At 39.4% G+C, this 21,883-nt stretch overlaps 1 protein-coding gene across 3 annotated transcripts in view; it reads right to left on the bottom strand.

The window, feature by feature from the left end:
- Positions 1-21,347, bottom strand: part of LOC131676606 (RNA-binding protein Pasilla) — a 134,717-nt gene extending 113,370 nt beyond the window's left edge. Inside the window, exon 1 of one of the 3 annotated variants that reach the window (XM_058955761.1) lies at positions 19,901-21,347. In XM_058955761.1, the coding sequence (XP_058811744.1) occupies positions 19,901-20,027 (127 nt within the window). In that variant the 5' untranslated portion in view covers positions 20,028-21,347. The remainder of the gene's footprint in view (positions 1-19,900) is intronic. The other 2 variants (XM_058955754.1, XM_058955758.1) reach the window with 2 other exon arrangements.
- Positions 21,348-21,883: the final 536 nt, after the last annotated feature.

The following is a 21,883-nucleotide window of genomic DNA, read 5'->3' as shown; positions in this document are numbered from 1 at the left end:
CGCTCGTATTCGTTAATAGAATCAATTGAAAACAATTGGACGCAAAATGGTGCTGCTATCTGTGCACACAAGCGAACTGTTTTGGCTGAGTAGGCCTGTGCTGCGCGTCCCGGATAGAACTCTGGGGTAGCTCACCGATGCTACGACGCAGGAAGCAATTCATACAGTTTTATTGAGATTACGAGTAGAGTACGGTGGTATGGGTCGTTATCAGCAAATAGGGGGGAGGGGGGTGAATGTGCGATGGTTGATGGAAGAGTTGAACGGAAAGCGATATGTTTTAATGGGGTGGGTTTTTTTCTGGTTGAATATTTCTAATTTTTGTTTACGGCGTTCATGTGCGCAGAATAACTATTATAAACTCGTTGGATTGAGTTGTTATAACTCGCTATTTTTTGAGATAGACTCATCAAGACGCAGTTTTGTAACGCTTTTAGAGTGTATGATGTCATGTAGCTTTCATTCATTTTGTTTGCTTCTGATCAGTATTCAGTTGAAGAAACTTTGCCCTTACAGTTTACAACTAACGAGGAGGAGGTATGATTGCTGATAAGAAAACCTTTGCCGTAAAAACGTTTACCAACTTCGCCAGTCTGTTCAGACACAGCACCTATACTATCCGAAACAACGCTCGGTATATGTCGATCCAATTTTAAAACAATTACCCCAATTCATCTACACTTCACTTCCGCCCACACCTTTGCCACTGAGATATACACATCAATGACCAATCCTTGCCACACTTTGGTCGGATTGGCAGAGTGCCAACCGCCTCCCACCACCGGCCGCCATCTTTGATCGCAATGATTTAAATTTTGATTGTGATACGATTAAAAATAGTTTCACCCGTCTACATTTGAAATTGTCCCCGCTGTCGACGTCAACGTTTATTGCTTGCTGCACGCTCAATTATGTTTTATCGGTTGACCTTGCATAACAGTGTCACCATCAAAGCAACCAAACAGAAAATTGCAGTTGTCATTCAACCAAAAAAAACAATATGGCGTGTGTCGTTGTGCGGGTTTGATTCGACAGCGTGATTCACAGCATGGATCAATTGATTACCATTTGCGTTGTGATACTTTCAGGACCAATCCTCGCTAATTAAACTAAAACTGACACATTTCGTGGTGGTGATGGTGAATTGATTGTAAAAACTGCCCAATCAATTGTTTCCAAGCGAAAATTTGTCGCCATCATCTCCCACAAAAGTAGGCGTCGAACGCAAAACGATGTATGTATTGAAAAAGTCGTATCGCGCCATGACATTTGTGTTTTTTTTGTTTCGTTCATTTTTTCTTTCTTTGTTGTTACTGCTACTTAGGTGTAGAAGAACGAAAATAAACATTTTTTTTTTATTTTAGCTTCCTCGAACAAAGCGCCGAATGGTTGTTTCATTGCTTGGTTCGGTTTGCAGATCCATCAGCCAGTACAGAACGCAATTCATCGCGTGCTTCGACACGGTATGGTTGGCTCTATTAGCACTAACTACCAGTAATAAACTCTTTTTTTTTAAATATTTTTTTCCGTGTCCCGTCCAAATTGAGAGAAGCTCTATATGCGCAGCGTTGGCTCTGGAATATTGTTAATTTTGACACTAATTGAAATTCACCCACAACAGCAGAAGCACCCGTCACCCCGATTGCTTGGATGGATGCCACGTTGGTGATTGAGGTTATCGTTTAAGCCATATGGTTGGGAACAGCAGTGTTCGATCGAAGGCCTAGCCCTTAGCTAATAACCTAATTTTGATAAATTTGTACAGCCCAAAGTGCTGAAGGGGTTCGTTGGTGTTTGTGCGGGGGTTGCTTCATTACACGCGGCATACGACGATGATTTGATAGCTTCTGACGTTCGGCAGGTGTGTAGCTTGATTTGCGAGGGTTGTGATAGGAAATGTCCAAATAATGTGAACCTACTTCATCAGAGTCCAACCCATCGATGGGATGTCTTGTTTATGTGAATATTTCCCACGATTTGATAAATACAGTGGGACCCGATTTTATCAGCCTCGCATGAAAATCCGTGTGATTGGCTCTAGCAGACGAACACAGTCAAATTCGAATAAATTCTTATTTGAGCATATTTTTTTTACAGTTCCGGTTTATTAAAAATAAAGAAAGAAATATTTCCCGATTTTGTCAATATCCCCATTTCTTCAACCTAAAATACACCATTGGGATCACAAAACGGGTCTTTACTGTATTCAAATTCAGCATGGCTTACTATGATAAAACAAAAAAATAACACTTTCCTCGGAAGAAATAGAAAATTGGTTTCCTGGTCAAAGTTTTAGAGTTTTATTTAGAGTAGTTTTTCGAAAAAGTACTTGAAACTTTTAAATATCTGAATTGTTCTCATTAGAACATTTTAACCATGCAAGCCAAAAGAGAGTGACCATATAACTAACAAGCATTTAAAACGTAGCTTTAAATCTGTTCTAGATCTGCATATAGGGCTGTCCTTCAAACCCGGTAAGCCCTATATGCTGATTTAATGCTGATATCACTCAAGAAAAGGTGATATATCGTACTATCACAGTGCAGAGATTGACAGATCTTTTTCCGCATTACTAATGCTGTGATTCATTTATTTGTTTATTTTTCATTCAACATGATACGCCCTTATGGGTCCGTTCTGTACATAATCATTATTTTTATAGTTAAGTTTTCAAAAATTCCGCGATCTTAAGCTTCTATGGGGCGTTCAAATCGTGTCCAATATCAGCTTAATGTTAAAAGAAAAGTTACAGGAAATTTTATGTGCATTTTGAAAAACCTCTTGTTCTTGATAAAGAAACGTAAATCACTTATGAAAAGGCGAATAATTTATGAAGCTTTTCGAATTAGTTGTGATGGAGCCGGTGTTCTGGCACTGCAAGCATAATATCTCAGAAGACCAACATGGATTCATGCCCAACCGATCGACTATGACGAATTTATTGCCGTTCACTTCCATTATCCCTGAAGTGTTCAAGGATGGCTTGCAACTCGACACTGACGAGTTTCGCGCCAACTCGAACAAATGTTGGCAGCACCCTGTCTGATTTTAATGAAACTTTCTGTACAACTAACAAAGTAGCAATTTTGCATACCTTGTTTTTCTAAAAATGATCTAGGGGACCATCCATAAATGACGTAGCATTATATGGGGGAGGGGGGAGTTTTGTATTTTATGATGATGTGTGACGACAGGGGGTAGGGGGTCATGCCACGCTACGCAGCTTTTGTAATGGGGAATAACTAACATCGTTTTTAATTTTTTAAAAAAAATTACCGAGCAAGGTGGGGAGGGAGAGTTACCGTCAAGCTACGTAATTACCAGGGGGTATTTAGAAATTTGTGACGAAACGCTACGATGGGGGAGGGGGCGTAAAAAATCACTCAAAAAATGCTACGTCGTTTACGGATAGGGACCATGTCTGTCTTTTAAAAAGGGTCAAACTTTGTTTACCAATTTTTTCCAATGGCTATAGTCTAAAAATGACAAATCCTACAAAAAATGTTGTAGGAGTGATTTTCACGAAATTAGTCAAATTTTTTTTATTAATATTGAAAAAAATTCTTCGACCCAACACTGAAAAAAATCGATTTTAAAATTTTGAAGTCGATTTACAAAAAAACCTCTTTAATTTGGACGAAATTTTGTTCTAAGATAGATAATTATGTTCCCTACCTACCGTCAAAGATTCATGTTGGGCACTTTCAAGGAAAAAAAGTTATTTGAAAAAAAAACTTTTCCTTGTCCAAATTGAACTTTTTTTCAGTGTATTTTTATCAAAAACTAAATCAATGAAAGTCATAATCATCTCAGAATCCTATTTCCCAACGGCTAGTTACCTGATATACTTAGCACACGACCAGACAACATGTTTAATATCGCGATAACCACCACCACAAGCGCAGAGACCGCTCTCCACGACCCCAATACGCCGGAGATAGGCATTCTACGTATAATGATTGTACATGACCCGAGATATCACCCGAACGAAGTCATGACCTTCAGCCATTCTCTTGGACCAAGGTTTTTTGATAACTCTGAGAAGAAATATTTAAAAACTCGTTGAAGCTACGATATCTTTCATAAATATCACCTTCTAATGCCCAAATGCCCGCCTTCTCATTACCCGGAATGGAGTACTTCGAAAGAAGTCAAACTAAAGTAATCTGCTATGATTTTTCAGATAAAATATTCAAAAACTGCCATGTTTTCTCCAGGAATTACAAAGAGTGCTTTCCATGCTCCACCAAACGGAGAGCCTCCCGTAACTGTAACGGCGTGGGCATGGTCGTTGAAAGGTAAATATAAAACCATCAGTTCTGTGGGGAAAATGTTGGCAACATAACCTCTTTTATTATTGCACTCACCACTACTGTCATAATAATTAGCATAAAAGCGATGCATAGCTGTCATCATATGACCAACGTTCCGTGTATTCCAACTACATGATGAATCGAATACACAACGTAGGCCCTAGCCACCAGACGAAACATTGTTTCTCTGATGATCCGTCCGTTAATCCGTCGACGGACTGGTGCCGCGTTTTTCTGCTTTTATCAAGTTTTTCATTTGACACTTTGGGTTTTTGATGTCCCATGCGGAAATTTCTGCTAGTTTCTAAAATTACCGATACCAGGAACCACTTACTTCGGTTGTGTAACACCACCCTTCAAGGGACACTCTCAGGCCTTTACGAGGAAGCTGATTTTCCTCTTTCGGAAATTTATAGGCACACTAGAAGATGTTCCCACAAGGGGATGGTCAGACTCTCGCTCATTAGTGTACAAGGAAACGTAGAAATTAGTCGTTGTCGGTGGAGTAACGCTTTTTTGCATTTCTTGTCGGAGCGTTCTTTAAAAGAATGTTTCATTTTGTTCCCACATAATTAATATGCGGGATATGTCGAGAGATCATGCGGAGTAGGAAAACTTTTCATGATTCTCTCCGCATTTTCCACAGCGTGCCTGGTTTCTACAATAAGTCGCTGTAGACCCAATTGTTTGCAACGACGGCAGTTCGTGCCTCGCGGCACAAAAAAGGAAACAGGTAGACTTGCCCCGTTCAAAAGATGAAAGTTTGGAAGAGCAGATTCGGCGAAACGTTCGAAATGAGGCTGATGGAAAATAAGTTGTTTTCATATACTCCTTGATTTTTACTGAACGCAATTGCTTGCGAACCAGAATTTTCACTGGCCGAGGCAAAGGGTTTTTAAAGGAGTGAACCTCTTACTTCGCACTTAAGTTCCGTGTTGGAGGCTACACCATCAATCTCTATTTCCCGGGCGGGTACATAGACAAAATACCTCTTCGTACACGGCCAAGTGGTATTTAGTTAAATCTTGCATATATCGATGATGTTAAATGGCTTATCTTTGCCCAAGTTTGTTATAAATATATACTAAATTCGTTACTGATACTTTTTGCATGTTTTAGGCAACTAGCAGTTGGGGAATTGCATTCTGAGATGATAATAATCATGATTATGGCTCATTGGTTTAGTTATTGATAAAAATACATTGAAAAAAAAAATCAGTTTGGACAAGGAATAGTTTTTTCAAATAACTTTTTTTCCTTGAGAGTGCCCAACTCGAATTTTTTTACGGTAGGTAGGCAACATAATTACCTATCTTTGAACAAAATTTCATCCAAATCAAAGATATTTTTTTTTGTAAATTGGCTTCAAATTTTTGAAATCATTTTTTTTTTCAGTGTAGGAATCGATGAAGAATTTTTCCAATATTTTTATTTAAAAATTTGACTAATTTTGTGAAAATCACTCCTTTTAGACTATTTAAAAAAAATTGGTAAAAAAAATTTTACCCTTTTCAAAAGATGGTCTAGAACATTTTTGGAAAAACAAAGTATGCAAAGTGTTTTTTGTGACAAAGTTCTCATGCACAGAAAGTATGTTTTTTTGTGTTTCGGATTCTCCTCGTCAGTAACTAGCAAAAACTTAAGGCTAGTTAGATAAGTGTATCGATTTTGTTGCCTATTTTCGGCAAATTTAAGACTAAGAGAAACGAAAGCAATGAAACTTAAAGACGGATAGGTATTCTAGAGCGAATCAGTTATAAACTTAGAACAGAAAACTAAGACTAGGCAGGCTCATATGGACATGTTTGAAAGGAAATGTGAAGAGTCCTTTGCCTTCTGCTGGGTAGGAGTTGGGCGTTGCACCCAAGTCTACCGCATAGCCTTTGATAGAACATAACTCATCATCATGTTTTACCGCCGACCGCAATGTGGTACTATGGCAACTCAGTGTAAAATTCAAAGTAGATTATTGGAACGGACATAGGATAGTTGGTAAATCGATTGGCTTTTGCGCAGCTAACCTGGGTTTGGGAATCACATAGGTATAGATGTTTCAAACCCAAGAAAGAGGTTAATGACCATAAAGTTAAAACCTCTATAATCGATAATTTAGTATATTAGAACAATAGGTAACGGTGAGTGTGACAACGTTAAGGTCAAGATACTTGCTCATTTGTGAATTATATTAGCACTCACAACGGTGACCAAGTGCTGAGAGTTCGGCTAGACCGACCTACTACTTCCTTCAGGACATGCAACTCCGTATTCTGGAACATTGTATCTCCTACGCTCAAACTCCGCTGTGCACGCATAAAAATTAGACTATTGTCAAGAACGATGGTGAAATCATCACGCCAAAAAGATGTAAACGTGAACGAGTATGACTTCGCAACAGTAGTCCGCAAATCTAAAAAGCAAATAAAAACAACCATCCGTGATCTTTGCGGTAATCTCTCTAACAATGCACAGTGGTCCAGAATGCGAATTTTGCAGGAATTTTAACCTTTTGCTAAAATTAAATGGCTTAGCCTTACAATATGTTTGTCAAAGTTGTTGTACTTTGCAAGGCCCTTCTTTTTGTTTAAACCGATGCTAGAGTGGTTTTAAATTTTGCAATATTTAAAATAGAACTTTTTAACGGTTTGAGATAGAGCTTTACTGTTTTGGATGAAGTTTTAGAGCAACACATTTTAGACAAATTTGCTGAAGACATGCAAGCTCTAGGTTTTATATTTTCCATTGCACGAGAAATTCAAATGTAAGCTTTTGGGTGTTCCTTAAAAACGGTTTTATTTCTATAACTTTTGAAGTTTTTATTTTACGCTAAAGTACCCTTTGGACAACTTGAAGATTATTTTAGGGCGCATAATTTGCTTTAAAACACCAACTACTAAACTTTTTTCGTTTTAAAGTTATAAGAACTTTTATATAAAAAACTAGCTAATACCCATCGCGCGTTGCTGCGATTTTCAACGAAATAGGAGGAAAACACATTTTGTTCCGTAGCGCCATCTGGCGGGCAGATAATCCCCAAACAATAGCACACAAACACGCTCCATAACAATTGTCTACTATGTATAAATTTTGACGGCAATCGGTTAAACCGTTTGGGAATCCATAAATCATCTACATACAAACATTGACTTTTATATATATATATACTAGCTGATACCCATCGCGCGTTGCTGCGACTTTCATTTAAATTGGAAGAAAACACAATTTGTTCCAAAGCGCCATCTGGCGGGCAGATAATCTCCAACTAATAGCACACAAACAAGCCCCATACCAAATACCTACTGTGTGCAAATTTTTACGGAAATCGGTTAGGCCGTTTGGGAGTCCATAAATCATATACATACAAACTTTGACTTTTATATATATAGATAGATAGATAGATAGATAGATAGATATAACTTTTTCAAATAGAATTATCTTCGATTCGGGCAATGAACACTAAATACTGTTGTTTTCATATGAAATAGTATGTTTTATAGTATAGATCACCAAAAAATGGCAAATACGATATTTGTTTATATCTTGCAATATTTACTCAAAAAATAGTTTATTTTTAGTAAAAAGTATGTATAACTTTCTAACAAACGAAGCTAGAGGCTCAATATATTAAGACAAATTGTTCTCCTTCAAAATATATGAAAGTATTTCTAAAGTGATCTTAATGAAAAATCAAAACTGCAAAAGTTATACAAAGAACACCATTTTTTAAGAAACACCCTAAATTTTTTTGGTAAATTTCTTGTAAGTAGTACATTAAAAGTACACGACATAGAGTTTCAGTGTCTTCGACAAAGTTTTTTAAAATTTAATTTTCTTCAATTTTCTGTAAGACAGCGAAACTCTATCTCGAACCATTAAAAAGTTAATTTTCTGATTTAAAAAAAAAATAGAACCACCCTACCCACTATTTAAAATAATAGAAAAGTATTGTAAAGTGCAATATTTTATCATGAAAACGAAACTACATTTTTTATATTGTTCACCGTGAAAGTAATTTAAACATATTACAAAGGGTCAATTCATGAAAAACCAATTTTTTAATATAACTTTTTCAGTTTTCATTTTTTTCAGATGTTTTTCAGAGTTTTTTAAGACGAACATTTTCTTCTAATACATCAAATTTTTATTAATTTTATGAAATTTAAAAAAATATCGTGTTCGCATTTTTAGCTCAATTATAACCCTAATCATGACCTTATTTAAAGAATTATCTTTTATTTGGCCCAAATGAGTGATATTGGTTTTCCAAACAACCCCATTTTTGGCGAAAAAGTGCTCATAACTTTTCAACGGAAATAACTAGATATATGGTGCCATGAAACAAATTGTTCGCCTTGAAATAATCTTAAAGTTGTTAAAAGACCACTTCAGTTTTAAATGAAGGCAGCAAAAGTTATTGGAATAAAACTGTATTTCGAAGAAACACCCTAAGCTCCGACTTTAAATTTGTTGTAAAATAAAAAGTATGACAGATAGAGCTTACATGTCTTCAGCGAACTTTTCCAAAGTTTGTCGTTCTACAACTTCGCTGAAGGTCGTTTGGCTATATTTAGAATGATTAAAAAGTTAATTTTTTGATCTTGGTAAAATTAGAACCACCCTAACTGTTGTTTTAACAAAAAGAGGGGGCTCATAAACAACGAAAACTCCAAAGGCTTAATAAGGCTAATGTTTAGCTTTACTGTGCAAGGTTTTCTAAGTAAAAAATGCATTGATTCTAAGTAAAAAATGCAACCCAGAACAGAAGCTAAAATGCATCGCTTTAACTAACAGTGATGTAAGTAGTTATTTGCTATCGGTTTGTTGCCTATCCACTGTACAAATAGAACACTAAAAATCATGGCAAGTTTTTGCGAGGCTTTCTCAATGGTGTTAAGGTGATGAAAATATGGATAATTAAATAAATTTATATCTGATTCTTGAGGCCAAAGTCAGGGATGTGATAAATTTTCAACAGCATTCGCTCAAAAATAGTTACACGGATATTACACTAAATTACGAAGTATGCATGATTAACATGGCGGAAAATACAATATTACGAAAACTTTCGAGAGCAACGCTCTGATTGAAATCGGTTTAAAATTTGTCTATAATTACCAATTCTCTTGTAAAACCATGTTTTGCAGGTCAAACAAAAATCGCTGATTTTTCAGGTCTTTTTTCCGGAATCGACATCCTGGTCTACGCACAATAGATAGAAAATTTACCAACGGATTGATTAACCAAAATTTGAAGCCAATCCAATTTATTAGCGCCCCCACAACCAGAGCAAATCAATCCCAGAAACGTCCCAAAACAATCGACCTAAAGGTCTGAATTATAAATTTGCCCAACCGCGAACGTTTGCCTTGCTCAATTAGCCGCAAACTAAAAGGGTTCCAATCTATATCTTTTGCACTCGTGTTCCATTTCGTGGTCAGGACGAACCAAGCGCTAAAGCCAAACACTGTAATCCAATCCAATTGGCTCGAGCGTAATTAAATGGAACTGCTGCCGACAGGAAAGGACGTTTAACGTAACACCTGTCCCCGTGCAGAGCTATACATATCTGTTTCAAATGGGTCGCGGGTAACCCAGTAACCTCAATGGGATTATTATAGGGATCGATGGGTGGCTGAGCAAAGCCTTTCCTTCCGAAAGAGACGATGAACGTCCACTTGGCTGTACTTTTGTCTGTGCTTTTCTCGCTTCAGGCAAACGATGGGATGGATTATGAGTTTTTTTTGCGGTCGACAGTTTGGGTTTCTTTTAGCAAACATTCGACTCACCTTGGCATCATCAACCAGGCATCACACAAAATAGCCTTGTCCTCGACACACCATCAACCGGACACTGAAAGGAGCAATGTGGATGACGATCGCGTGTCTTGCAGCGATTTAGGCGTAAATAGTTGCAAAGCCTAAAAGTCACCCGTCCCCTACCTGGTCTGCTCTGTACGACTGACGCCTTGCCCGACAAATGGCCAAACATCGAACTCGGTCGGTCGTCGGTAATTTTTCCGTGCTGGAATTGTAAATCACTTTCGGTGGTGGCCTTTTCCGTCTATTGCCGAACCTCGGGGAATTTCTAACCATATCGGCATAATGTCGAAAAGGGCAGCGCTACGTAAAGGGTATAATATATTCACGTCAAATCATAAAGTGCAGGTATAACTATAACACACCGAATCGGACCGGAAGTTTTGGTGACGGAAATCTCCGATGGTTATAAATTGAAGCTGAATATTTTATGGTGTGGCGCCGAATATTTCGATTTTACCGTTCGTATTTGAGTGTCGGAGTCGAACGTCACACAGCAAGGTTACGGATGCGCTCGACCCTGAAGCCGAAGGGGTCAGGGAGCAACAAGCTGGGCTGCAATTGAATAAAATTTTAATGAGTCTACCGTCCGCCCGGAGGTGTTTAACAATCGTCGTTCAGTACGATGGCATCGTTATCGTAAACAATCAGGTAAAAATATAACTTTTGTACCGAATAGCAAAGGGTAAATCGGTTGGTTAATGTAGTGGAAAAACTGTTGAACCATGAGCACAGGAGATCTCTTCCATCGAGACATCAAAATCGATACTACCGCAAATGACGCGAACTGAGCCATTATGATTAGTGATTCGAGAACAGTGGTAAGTATTCTGTCAAATCTGTCAATTTAGTCAATCGGTCAAACCCCCAGAGTCTGGTTACGAAGCTCGTCGTTACCTAAGCTCCAATCCGACAGTTATAATTACAATTTCGCAATGTAAAATATTCCAGTCCACCCACACTTATTCCAGGCGCAACCGACCCCGTGAACGACCGTGTCAGGGCAAAGAATGAATGACAATCAGAGGGCAGAAAAGCTGAAAAAGCAAACTTTCTGAGGGGGCGGTTTCGGGAGGCGGTAGCACCTGCTCCACACTACTAGATATGAATGTTTGCAGGCGGGGGTTGCTGTTTTGCGAATAGCACACCGACACCTCAAGGATGCAGCACGGTGGTATGGCGATTGTTACGCTGCACAAGCCAGCTCCAGCTCAAGCTAACCTGCTCCTCTTTCCTAAGGCCGCGTCTTTCTTACTCTCTTTCTCTCTGAATCTGTTCTAACCTTGCTTCACCCCGTTTCACTACCAGCCACCTTGAATGCACTTTGTGTCCGAAATAAGAACTAGAGTATAACGCATACCCCTGCTATGGTTGGATAATGAGTGGTAACCCGGACCGGAAACATCGTGCGAAGCACGGGGAACCTTCGGCCCCGTCGACGGCTGTTGTTTCAATTTGACTCTTCTTTCAGATAATATGAGCGCTATTATATTTATGAATCCTTGTCACTCGTTCGCCATTTTTTTCTCGTTCGTGGCCTACTGCTGTTTGCCGTTCGTGTATCATATACAGTATTTTTGGCTTTGCTCCGGCTTCTACTTCTTCTTCCGTTTCTTTGTAGTTTTCAAATCATTACAAGGTCGTGGTTTGTGCGCAGCCGTCAGTTCTGAGTTCTCGTTCGTTGCGATCTCTCTCTACTTCGCTCGCATCGCACAGCGAAAAAATAAAATAATGGCGGATCCGAAGAGTTCCGAGAGTTCTGCACCAGTCGCGCACTCCGTTTGAAACGCGATAGGGATCACATTCCAAGGTAGATATCGCCACCATCCGCACTACGTTGGCGTCAGAGAGCGAAACATTTTGGAACGTGCTTTTTTTCTTTTCGGAATGGCTCTGACCGAATCGGAGGGGTCCAAGTGCAGTTGAATGGAAACAAAATGCGCGGATAACTTGATATTACTTAATGTTATAAATACAGTAAACACCCGTTTTTATCAGCCCTTGGTGAATTTAAGCTAGCAAATCGGGAGCATATTTTTTTTTCTTTTTATTAAACGAAGCTGTTTGCTGAGTCTTTAGTCCCTAGACATAGCCTTATACACCTGTCCGATTGTTCAGTATAAATTCCCCTAACAGTGCAAAAGAAATGGTCTTGGTTTGTCTCCTAGAGCCTATCAAACGGATTTTCATACGAAGTTGATAAAATCGGGTCTTCGGTGTATTCACAATTTATGGATAATTTGTTATTAAAGAGATTCTTGAATTAAAACAGGATACTCAAATCAGTCTACCAAATTGTCACAAAATCGTGGAACCCACCTTATGTCATTTATATACATATTGAATAAAATAGGACCTAAGACGCTACCTCGCGGCACACAAAAAAAATTGCATCCCGTGAAAATTATCTGAAGTTCAGAAATCATTTTTGAAAAATTCCCAGATTTTCTATGTTTTTAAAACTAATCCTTTAATACTTTTATTATCAAAGATTCAAGGTAAGATTTTGTTACTACAATTCCTTTGTGAAAAATTTTGCCTTCTCTTTGAAACCACATTTCGCAGTCGATTATCAGTACAAAACAATTGCAGGGCTAGTTCTCAATGACATTGATAATCCTCCTGGGTGGGGCTCGAACACACAACAACTAGCTTCTGAGATCAGCACCTTGCATTACCGCCACAACCAGGGCGAAACTTTGCTCTTGATTGTCATGCAATTTAACTACCCGGAAAGTCTTTACTGAACGAGAGATGAAAGAATGGAACGATCAAAATGCATTGATTGTCAGATAGGCACGACACTAATCTACAAACAAGTGGTAGGAACTGCGCACAAAATTTTCCAGAAATCGACGATTTGTTGGTGAGTTGGTTGGAGTCAATAACAAAATAGGCCACTGATTTTAAATATTGCCGTGTTTGGAGTGTCCTTCTGATCGCGAGGTGAAAATTTATTGTGGGAGAAAATGTAGCTTAAGCTTATGAATGTCACCTTTATGCAATTCCATCATATACGAAATTCTATACAGGCAACTTTCAATAGTTTAACCGACGAAGTAAACAATATGTCTATACGTTCTATTCCCGCGGAATTCCGACCAGGTCATCGCAAACATCATGCCAAAATACAGAGAGGTTGAAGCGATTACGTTTGTAATCTGCCAAAATATCTAAATGGTGATTGACAGCCCGTCTAACCGGTGAATGCCATAACAAACTAATCTTGTTGTGAGCGGCATTCAACATTTTGACAACAATATGATTTCATTCGGTTATTCTCACATTGTTATTGCTACGGAACGGGAACAAATTTTTAACCTTTCGCTCAGTCATGTAACTATATTGTAAATCAGCCTTAAACTGCATTTTTTGAGTCACGAAAAAAGTTAGATGTCAATTATTAAAGCACATAATTGTGGTGGCAACTGGTTGTGGAATAGATACTGAAATTAAAATTGCAGCCTTCATTTGTAAAGCAAACCTATATTGACGATGGTTTTGACTGCGTTGTTGTACCGCCATCTTGCTTTTCAAAATGGTGTGAGTGATAAACTTCGGTCTTCTATTGACTGCTCGGTTTCAAATGACACTCATAATGATTAGGGTTTTCACCGTTTCGAGGTAACCGGAAACTGCCATTTTGATTTTCTCCCACTGACCACCCGCTTCCGAATGCTACTCACAATGAATATGGTCATCACCGTGTTGTGGTAACTGGAAGCCGCCATCTTGGTTTTCAAAATGGTGTCAATCGTCTATTTCGGTCTTCTGCTGACAGACCGCTTTACAATGATTTTCACTGATTGGTGGTGACTGGAAACTGCTATTTTGGTTTTCGAAATGGCGTCAAACATCAATTTTTGTCCTCTACTGACGACCCATATTGATGATGGTTTCACTGTTGTGTGTAATTGGAAACCGCCATCTTGGTTTTCAAAATGGCATCAAATGGGAGACATTTGATTTTATTCGTAACCGGTGCCGAACTGGTCATGCCGAGGTTGATGGAACCGTAGGACCGTATGATTGAAAGAACTTCGCATTGGAATGATATGAAAGTATATTCACTGAAACAGTTTTCCAGTGACCAAGACTGGTCCATATGTAGCGCAATTCGAAACAAATGTCCCGAAGTCTACGCGATGTTTCTTGAAAACTCGTCCGTCACACCACTGGGATGCTGGATATAACACACGGCAATTCGGAACCGGTCGACAGTATTGCACAAAGATTATTTGAATTCAAAACAATGAACTGTGTATTTTTATACACCATTCGGTAGGAACTAATGACTACTACGTTTCCTGGAAGAGCAAATTCTATCAATCGTTATATGTACGACAGGGTACCCGGGTGCCTTTTTAGATTTCAATCCATGAAATTCATGGACATTGGTATTTAGTGACGTCTTAGAACATCATCAAGCATAGGTTTTGGTGACATTAAATTGATGATGCGGGAATCGGGGGTCTGAGGAAGGACTTCTAGGCTTTTTTACACGGTAACAGACCGGCACGGGTATCCGGGTAACCGAAAAACTAAAATGCTTATAACTATGGAAATTTTAACCGATTACGAAACTGTTGGATGTTTTGAATTCAGGAACTCATCTAATTTTCGAAACTGAGAAAATAAACCATCAATCATAATGAATTCATCAGGTTCCAGGGAATTCGAATTTCTGGAGAAATGTTCTAGTATTGGGATACAGCTTGTGAATTTTCATTGGAATTATGGGTATCAAGATTGATTTAACACAGGAACGAACATTCCGCAACCGGTTCCCATGGGGTCGTGAATGGCCATCCCAAGGTCAAATTCCCATATGGTCCCATAACGATAAATAACAGACTTCTGAATTTCAAGAACTTCGATGCCTATGTATATTGCTAAGACTTAATTCAAATTTGCAAATCATATAGTACTTAAACATCCCTCCGAACATCCGGTTTACCGGGAACCAGATGCCTATATCCTAATTATTTTTATAGACGCTAAAAGTGGATGAGTTTTTCAATCCCAAACATCCAAATGTGAGCAAATCGATGCCATTGTTATGAGCCTTTAAATTGATGGATACTCGGGTACGCTCTAACCGGAAGGATAAAAGTTATGCTTGAGTTGAAAGTGTCTGATCATCTGCGGAAAATACTTAGTCCACCATACCACGCTAAAAATTGAGCTGAAGGTAGTCAGGAACGATTTTAAATATCTCAGATTAATTTTTATTTGAATTGTTTTTTATACTCTGATGAGATACTTTAGCAATAAAAAAATGAAAATCAATATAATCAAATTACACTTCCGACTTCGACATAACTTAATCACACCATCGGTCCACCCCTCACCCGGTACGGAAAAAGAAATCTGAGCGCCATCTCAGACACTTCACTCTCCGCCGACGCTGCTGGAGCCTCGCTTGCTGCGGTTTCTCTCTTCTCCTGCGTACAATTTTAGTCTAAATAAATTACCTCCATCTAACGTGTAACGATATGGGGACTGGGGAGTTTGCATATGTGAGTATTGGTAGCGGATTGTAGCGACGAGTGGCTGGAATCAAGTTTCGTTACATCCCTCCCATCCATCGCCTACTGTGGTGTGGCTCTGCTAGCTCACCTACTCGCCGGTGTGGAAGTACATAGTTCCCACGATTGATGATATAAGTGAAACTAGTTTGCATGAAATTATGACCAATCGGGTGTAGTAGCGCTCCGCTGAGCTTGTTTCTATTGACACAGTTCTTACGGCCTCCTGATTTTCCATCACAGCACGGAATCGACGGAACGAAAGTGAAGGGAAACCGGGAAATTCTTTGGGCGAAATGGTTCTTCACAGAAATCGACATTTATATTGATTATTTTTTAATCCTATTGGAAACGGTCATTAAACCGATTCGGTTAAGTCAAAGATTTTGCTTAGTAAATTTACAAGGTAATACAACCCACTGAGACGTCCAAAAAATTGTTTCAAAATCGTTCAACACGGGTCCAACGACGGACGTTCGTTGAACGGTTATTTGGACGATGCCCAAATTGGTCCAACGAACGTCCTTCATTGGACGATTTTGAAACCAACCGTTCTTAGAGGGAATTTACAGTAAATCGTATTGACTTATCTTTTTGATAGGTTCATTGCCGATGAAGCTAACCCCTGCGTCAGGAACCGCTGTCAGCTAACACTGGGAGTGTCAGTTTTTTTTTCGGAGAGTAAAATCCAAGCAGCTCGAAAGCATTGCCCACCGTACCACCACTCGCATTCGTGGCATACATCAGAAGGAAAGTGACACCCCCATGTTCGACTGTGAGCTGTGGCGCACTGTGAATAGTGAGCTAGCATCAGACCGAAAACAAAAGACAATAGCTTGAGCACACATACATACAAACGCCTACTTTGTTTGATCTTCAGTGTGATTGATCCCCTTGTTGCTCGACTCGTTGACCGTATGACGATAATCGCGCATATTACGCGGGGGGTCATCCGTTCAGCAAATTATGGCCACTTTGTTGAAACTTTTTCTTATTTTTGCCTCCGCCCTGCCGTATGAGGTTTTTCAGGTTTCAGCTTCAGTCACAGGGGTGATAATTTTTGGCAATTGTTTATTCTATGTGATTATTTCTGGTGAACGATCAGGAGGTTGTCGGGTTGTTCATTGCTCTCTGTATTTCTTTGTTTCGTATTCAAGTCAAAACAGATGAATCACTGTGAGTGATGTGCAGGTTAAATACGGATCCTGCTGAAGCGTTTTTTGGCAATAATTTTAACGATCACAGCCATAAGTAGCCAATCCTTGTTTTGTGGAGGTTATAATTGCTTAGATGGATCATACCATCTCCTGAAAGGATCATATTGCTGCAAAATATTACCAAACGAAAGTCGCAAAAGTTACGTTTCGAACTTTTCTCTAATTAATCGGCATTAAGTTAAAGTGCCCTAGTCCGGAGGAAAATAGTAGTCGAACGAGCCATTTTGATTTATTCTGGTTCATTCGGAAGTTTTGGTTGTATTCAGGAATCAAGTAAAGGACGTCCTGGGCTGGTTCAATTTATACGAATAAATTTAGACCAGTTTTACTAGGAGTCGTACGATCAACGGTTTACCATATTTGCGTTAAAACTAAATGATTAGGCAAGCGATTTGTTCGTGCGGAAAACCATTATCCAGATCAACTGGAAATTAGATGTTATTCCCTGTTTTTTCGACTATTTCAGGACTGAAATACACACCAGTTTGTTTTCTTTATTTTCCTGTGCTTTGCACTGTGAGTTTATTGGCTTCAATGGCAAACACATCTTCTCCGTTATTTGAGCGCTACACAACGTGAGGTCCAGTACTTCGTTCCTAAATGCGTTCATGAATGTTCAATTCACTTGTTACATACATTGACATCATTTGACGAAATGAATTCTTGTAGGTATTCACAATTGGTATTTATATCTTGACCTTGTTTATGCTTCTGCAGTATTTATGAGGGCTTCGATTTCAGAAGGTGGTTCTGTATCCGCATCGTCAGGGAAGTATTGTACAGATGCGATCACAATCTCCTGCTTACCCCTAGCCGTCGGTGTCTCCACTATTATTATAACGTCGTCCTGTAATTGGAAAGAATTGTATTGCTCCGTTTTTCAAAACTGCACCTCTTGGAGTTCACTAATCTTTACAATATACTAACTTGTGAGCTGAGAAATTTAAGCCAAAGATTTTGTGTTTATTTGTCTTCGGCTTCTGAAGAAGAGGCACTCTAGGCACGCTTTGGTTAGTCCGGGCAAGGACGCTTGTGCCACTTTTGCGGGGTGAAGGTTGAAGGGATGCAGCGAATGCTCATTATTTTCGGTAATCTTTTGGCCGCGTGTTTTTGGAATCAACATTTCGTTCCCTTTATTTCGTACAATAGTATGTTCACTCTATTCTTTCCATTGAAAAGTTTGAAAACGAATCCCTTTGTTCTCGAAAGATTTGCCCAAACTTTGTAAAGAATTTGGTAAGGTCAAATGGAAAACAGATCGAAATATTGAGTCCCAGAAACAGTGGGGTTTTTTGCCAGAATCGTTAAATTTAGGTCAATGACGCCTTCGGAGAAATCTGTGGTTCTGTAATTTTATCGATTCATCTCTCTAAAAATGATAAATAAGGTGTGCGCAGTTCCCAAAAAGGTCCAACTATGGATTCCGATAAATTGATAATTTTCAAGGTATACTAAAATCCGGTAATTTTTAGATACGCAATTTTAGATTCTTAATTTACTAGATCCAGGATTATAAATCAATTTAATCCTTGAATACATTCCTTAATTTTTAATTCCATCAAGCAAGCATTCTAGAACTTATGTTTCCGAATAGATAAATTTCTGGATTAACGGATTGGGCGAATGAACGACAGACAGATACAATGATGTCAGATTAGTCATCTATACCAAAGTATGCGACCAAAAAAAAATTAAAATTTTTGGTGAAATTTTGGAAAAGTCGGGTAATCACAAATTTGAAACTTTGCAGAATACAGAAATTGATTTTGAAACATAAAATAGCCAATACCTATCACCAAAGCCAAATGAAAGTCATTTTGAAATAATAAAGCGCCTTCCAGACACCATTACATACTACAAAATTTAATCAATACGGGTGTCCAGTAAATGACTGAAAATGATCCAAATCGACAACTTCAAAAAACCAAAAAAGTGGCTCGTAAATATATGACTGGTAAAACGCAGCTGTTAGGGAAAGTACCAAAAAATACGGTTATCTCCCCAGCTATGTCAATCCAACTCAAGTACTTCGACATAAACGATGATAAAAAAAAACCGAAACCAAACTCGCGAACCAACAACAATCGATAATCATCAGAGGGTACCACCACCGTCGGTAATGAAGCTATCCAGGCAACCTGATTTGTCACAAACACTAACTATCCCCTACCGTCGGTAACGGATAATTTTTTTTGTTCATTGTTTAAAAAAGTCAACGCTGCAAGCACAACAGAGTAGTAGGCGGGTTGATTGGATTCAATAGGTTAAACGCACCGTTTTATGCATGGGACGGCGGATGGAAGAAACTGGAGACAGATACGGAGGCGAACGTATAGATAACAAGCCGCATACATCGCAAAATGTTTTCTTTACCAACCGGCTCTGTGTTATCGAGTGTAAGTAAATAAAAGTTATCGCATGCTTTGTCGTGTATGAGTGTGCGGGCTGATGATGATGATGATGATGATGATAAAGTTGAACGTGGGTGGACGACGTCTTATCACATTTGTTATTGGTTTTATTGTGGTTTAAAATAAGTTCTCTTCCAAACATTCGCCATTTTACACAGCCTGTGATGTTAATGATATGATGAGGTTGGATGGATTTGTTCCCGGAGGTTTTACTGCTGCGGTATCGATCTGCAGTGCGGTTTGGATGGACTATGGCTGGAAACTAAAGCGATTGCGCCAGTGTGTAAGTGGAAAGCATACGAGGAGCGACTGATAAAACCGAAATTGGTAGCGAGAACGATAACACTGCTGATTGTGGGCATGGCAGGGATGATAGTGGGTGAATGGGGAACAATTAGGATTGAATGATTGATTGATTGGGGTTTGAGGCGTTGCCAAGGCCTGTTTTCTTCCTAAAAGAATTTACCTGCATGACGGTATGATGAGCGATGGACCACATGCACATTGCTGAGAAATCAAAAGTCGATCGGATGGGTTACGCAAATGGTAAGGAAAGGGAACGGAGCCTAACATGGTAGCGAATAGGATTCAGGAATAAATTTTACAGTGAAAACTTACCGTTGGTGCTGAAGTGCGAGCGTTTGGAGGTTCCATCATCGTCGGTACCATCGTCTAGGGGTCGTTTCCGGGAATCCCCCATTTCGGGACTCGGACAAGTCGTATCCATAGCGGCGTCGGCGGCCATGCTTTGCTCAGAATCTTCGAAGGAATACACTTTGACGGCTGTACGGAGAACCAGTTCAAAAACAAAATGGACTGTTTATGAGAATGATCCCGTAAGAATTGATGTGTTTAGCACTAGGACTTTTACTCCCACTGCTGCTGTAAGGTCTTGGAAAAACCTGTCTAGTAGCCCGTGGTTGGAACACGATAGCGCGAGTTTGTGGTCACTCTCACTGAACTGTACTGTTACGTGATGTAAGTGTGCGTGTGTGGTGTATTTTTCGTGCCCTCTCGCGAATTGATTCACTAAACTTGCGTTTGCTCTTTCTCATATGTTATGTTGGCTCTCACTTTTTTGACGTGTAGCCCAAGATGATTCCCGTGCTGCGGAGCTCTGCACGAGGAAAATTGATTTCACAAAATTTTCGCAAAGTTTAAGACTGCATCAAATCTGAACTTTTCCTACCAGTCTTACTACCAATAACTTCAACACAGCCCGAAATTAACAACCTATGATTTCAAATGTTCTAGGTAATTCTGCTCCGCGGAGATTTTTCCCAGCAGGCGTACAGTGCGGGCACAGTCTTCTACGGTCAGCTACGAAATCATAAAAATCCACTATCCGCTGCAAAGCCTCTCTTCACTTTTTACTTCTTCGTACTTCAAATTTTATCACCCATGCGAGCGCCAGACGCGACACTTATTGCGCAAGTGCAACGTTCAAACATTCACACATCCAGAGACGGGCGCGAGTTCGACTTCGCTCTCGGTGTTTTTTTTTTTTCGATTCTTGTTTGCTTTCGCTTCTTATTTATTTTTTCCTCCAACGACGGTCTTCTGATATTTCACACCAAACGAAATCTGACCACTGGGGGGGCGCTCGCGAATGACGATGTGTGTGAAGCAACAGCAATGAGAGCACTGACTGAGAACAAACCACTGACTGGCCAACCGGGGGAGGCCCATTCAGCAGATACGGTCACTCAACGACGAAGTAGTTTTCACCGAATCAAACCCGAACGTGTATCGAATAGGCAAACACGTTTCTGTTCTGTTCACAAACTTGCCTGACCGCTTTCACTCACACACCGTTGACCGAGCACTGTATGATTAAGCAATTATAAGCTGGCTCTTTTTCTCGCACTTGGGCGGCACTCTTTCGGGAATTCGACACTAGCAGCCTAATTGATACGCGTATTTATTTCTACTTAAAATCCACGCATTTTTGACTATCAACAATGCAACGACCTTTCCTAGAAGTGAAATGCACTTGTACACTGAATTACTCTTCTTTTAGTAGAGATCTATGCTGTCACTCTCTACCACAAAATTACGAGTGACATTCTGCGACTGTTCCACAGCAATATTGAAATCTAAATCTTGAACACATTGCACTCACTCACACATAACTACACGATCGAATCCGAATGAATCATTGCTCCATTGTGGGATCTACGCACACTCAGAGCGAGTTTGAGTGACTCACCCAAGCCCATCGATGATCTGTTGGGCAGGCAAGTAAAGGAATGTTTCCGAGGCACTCATCTAGCCCTGATCGCGGCAAGCAACCACAGCTATTTTGGGTGCAATATTCGAATGAATGTGTGTGTGTTATTAGGTGGTAGGTTGCAGGTAGCTGTGTGAGTCACATAACTGCCCGGAAATGTGAGATGTGATGAATGACTGTGGGTTCGCTGGTTATCGGTTTAGGTCAAAATTTAGGTAAACGAAATGTGTGCGCGTTGTGTTTAGTCATGTCCTGTTCAGGCTTTTTTTCAGCAAATTTATAAATTAACGAGATTTACGTATAATTTTTATAAGCATACATGACATGTTTGTGATACAGTATTGAGCAGTAAAGTCACTTTTAGTGAAATG

The sequence above is a fragment of the Topomyia yanbarensis genome, chromosome 1 (assembly GCF_030247195.1).
Source record: "Topomyia yanbarensis strain Yona2022 chromosome 1, ASM3024719v1, whole genome shotgun sequence".
NCBI lineage: Eukaryota > Metazoa > Arthropoda > Insecta > Diptera > Culicidae > Topomyia > Topomyia yanbarensis.
This window is presented reverse-complemented; position numbering and strand designations above follow the sequence as displayed.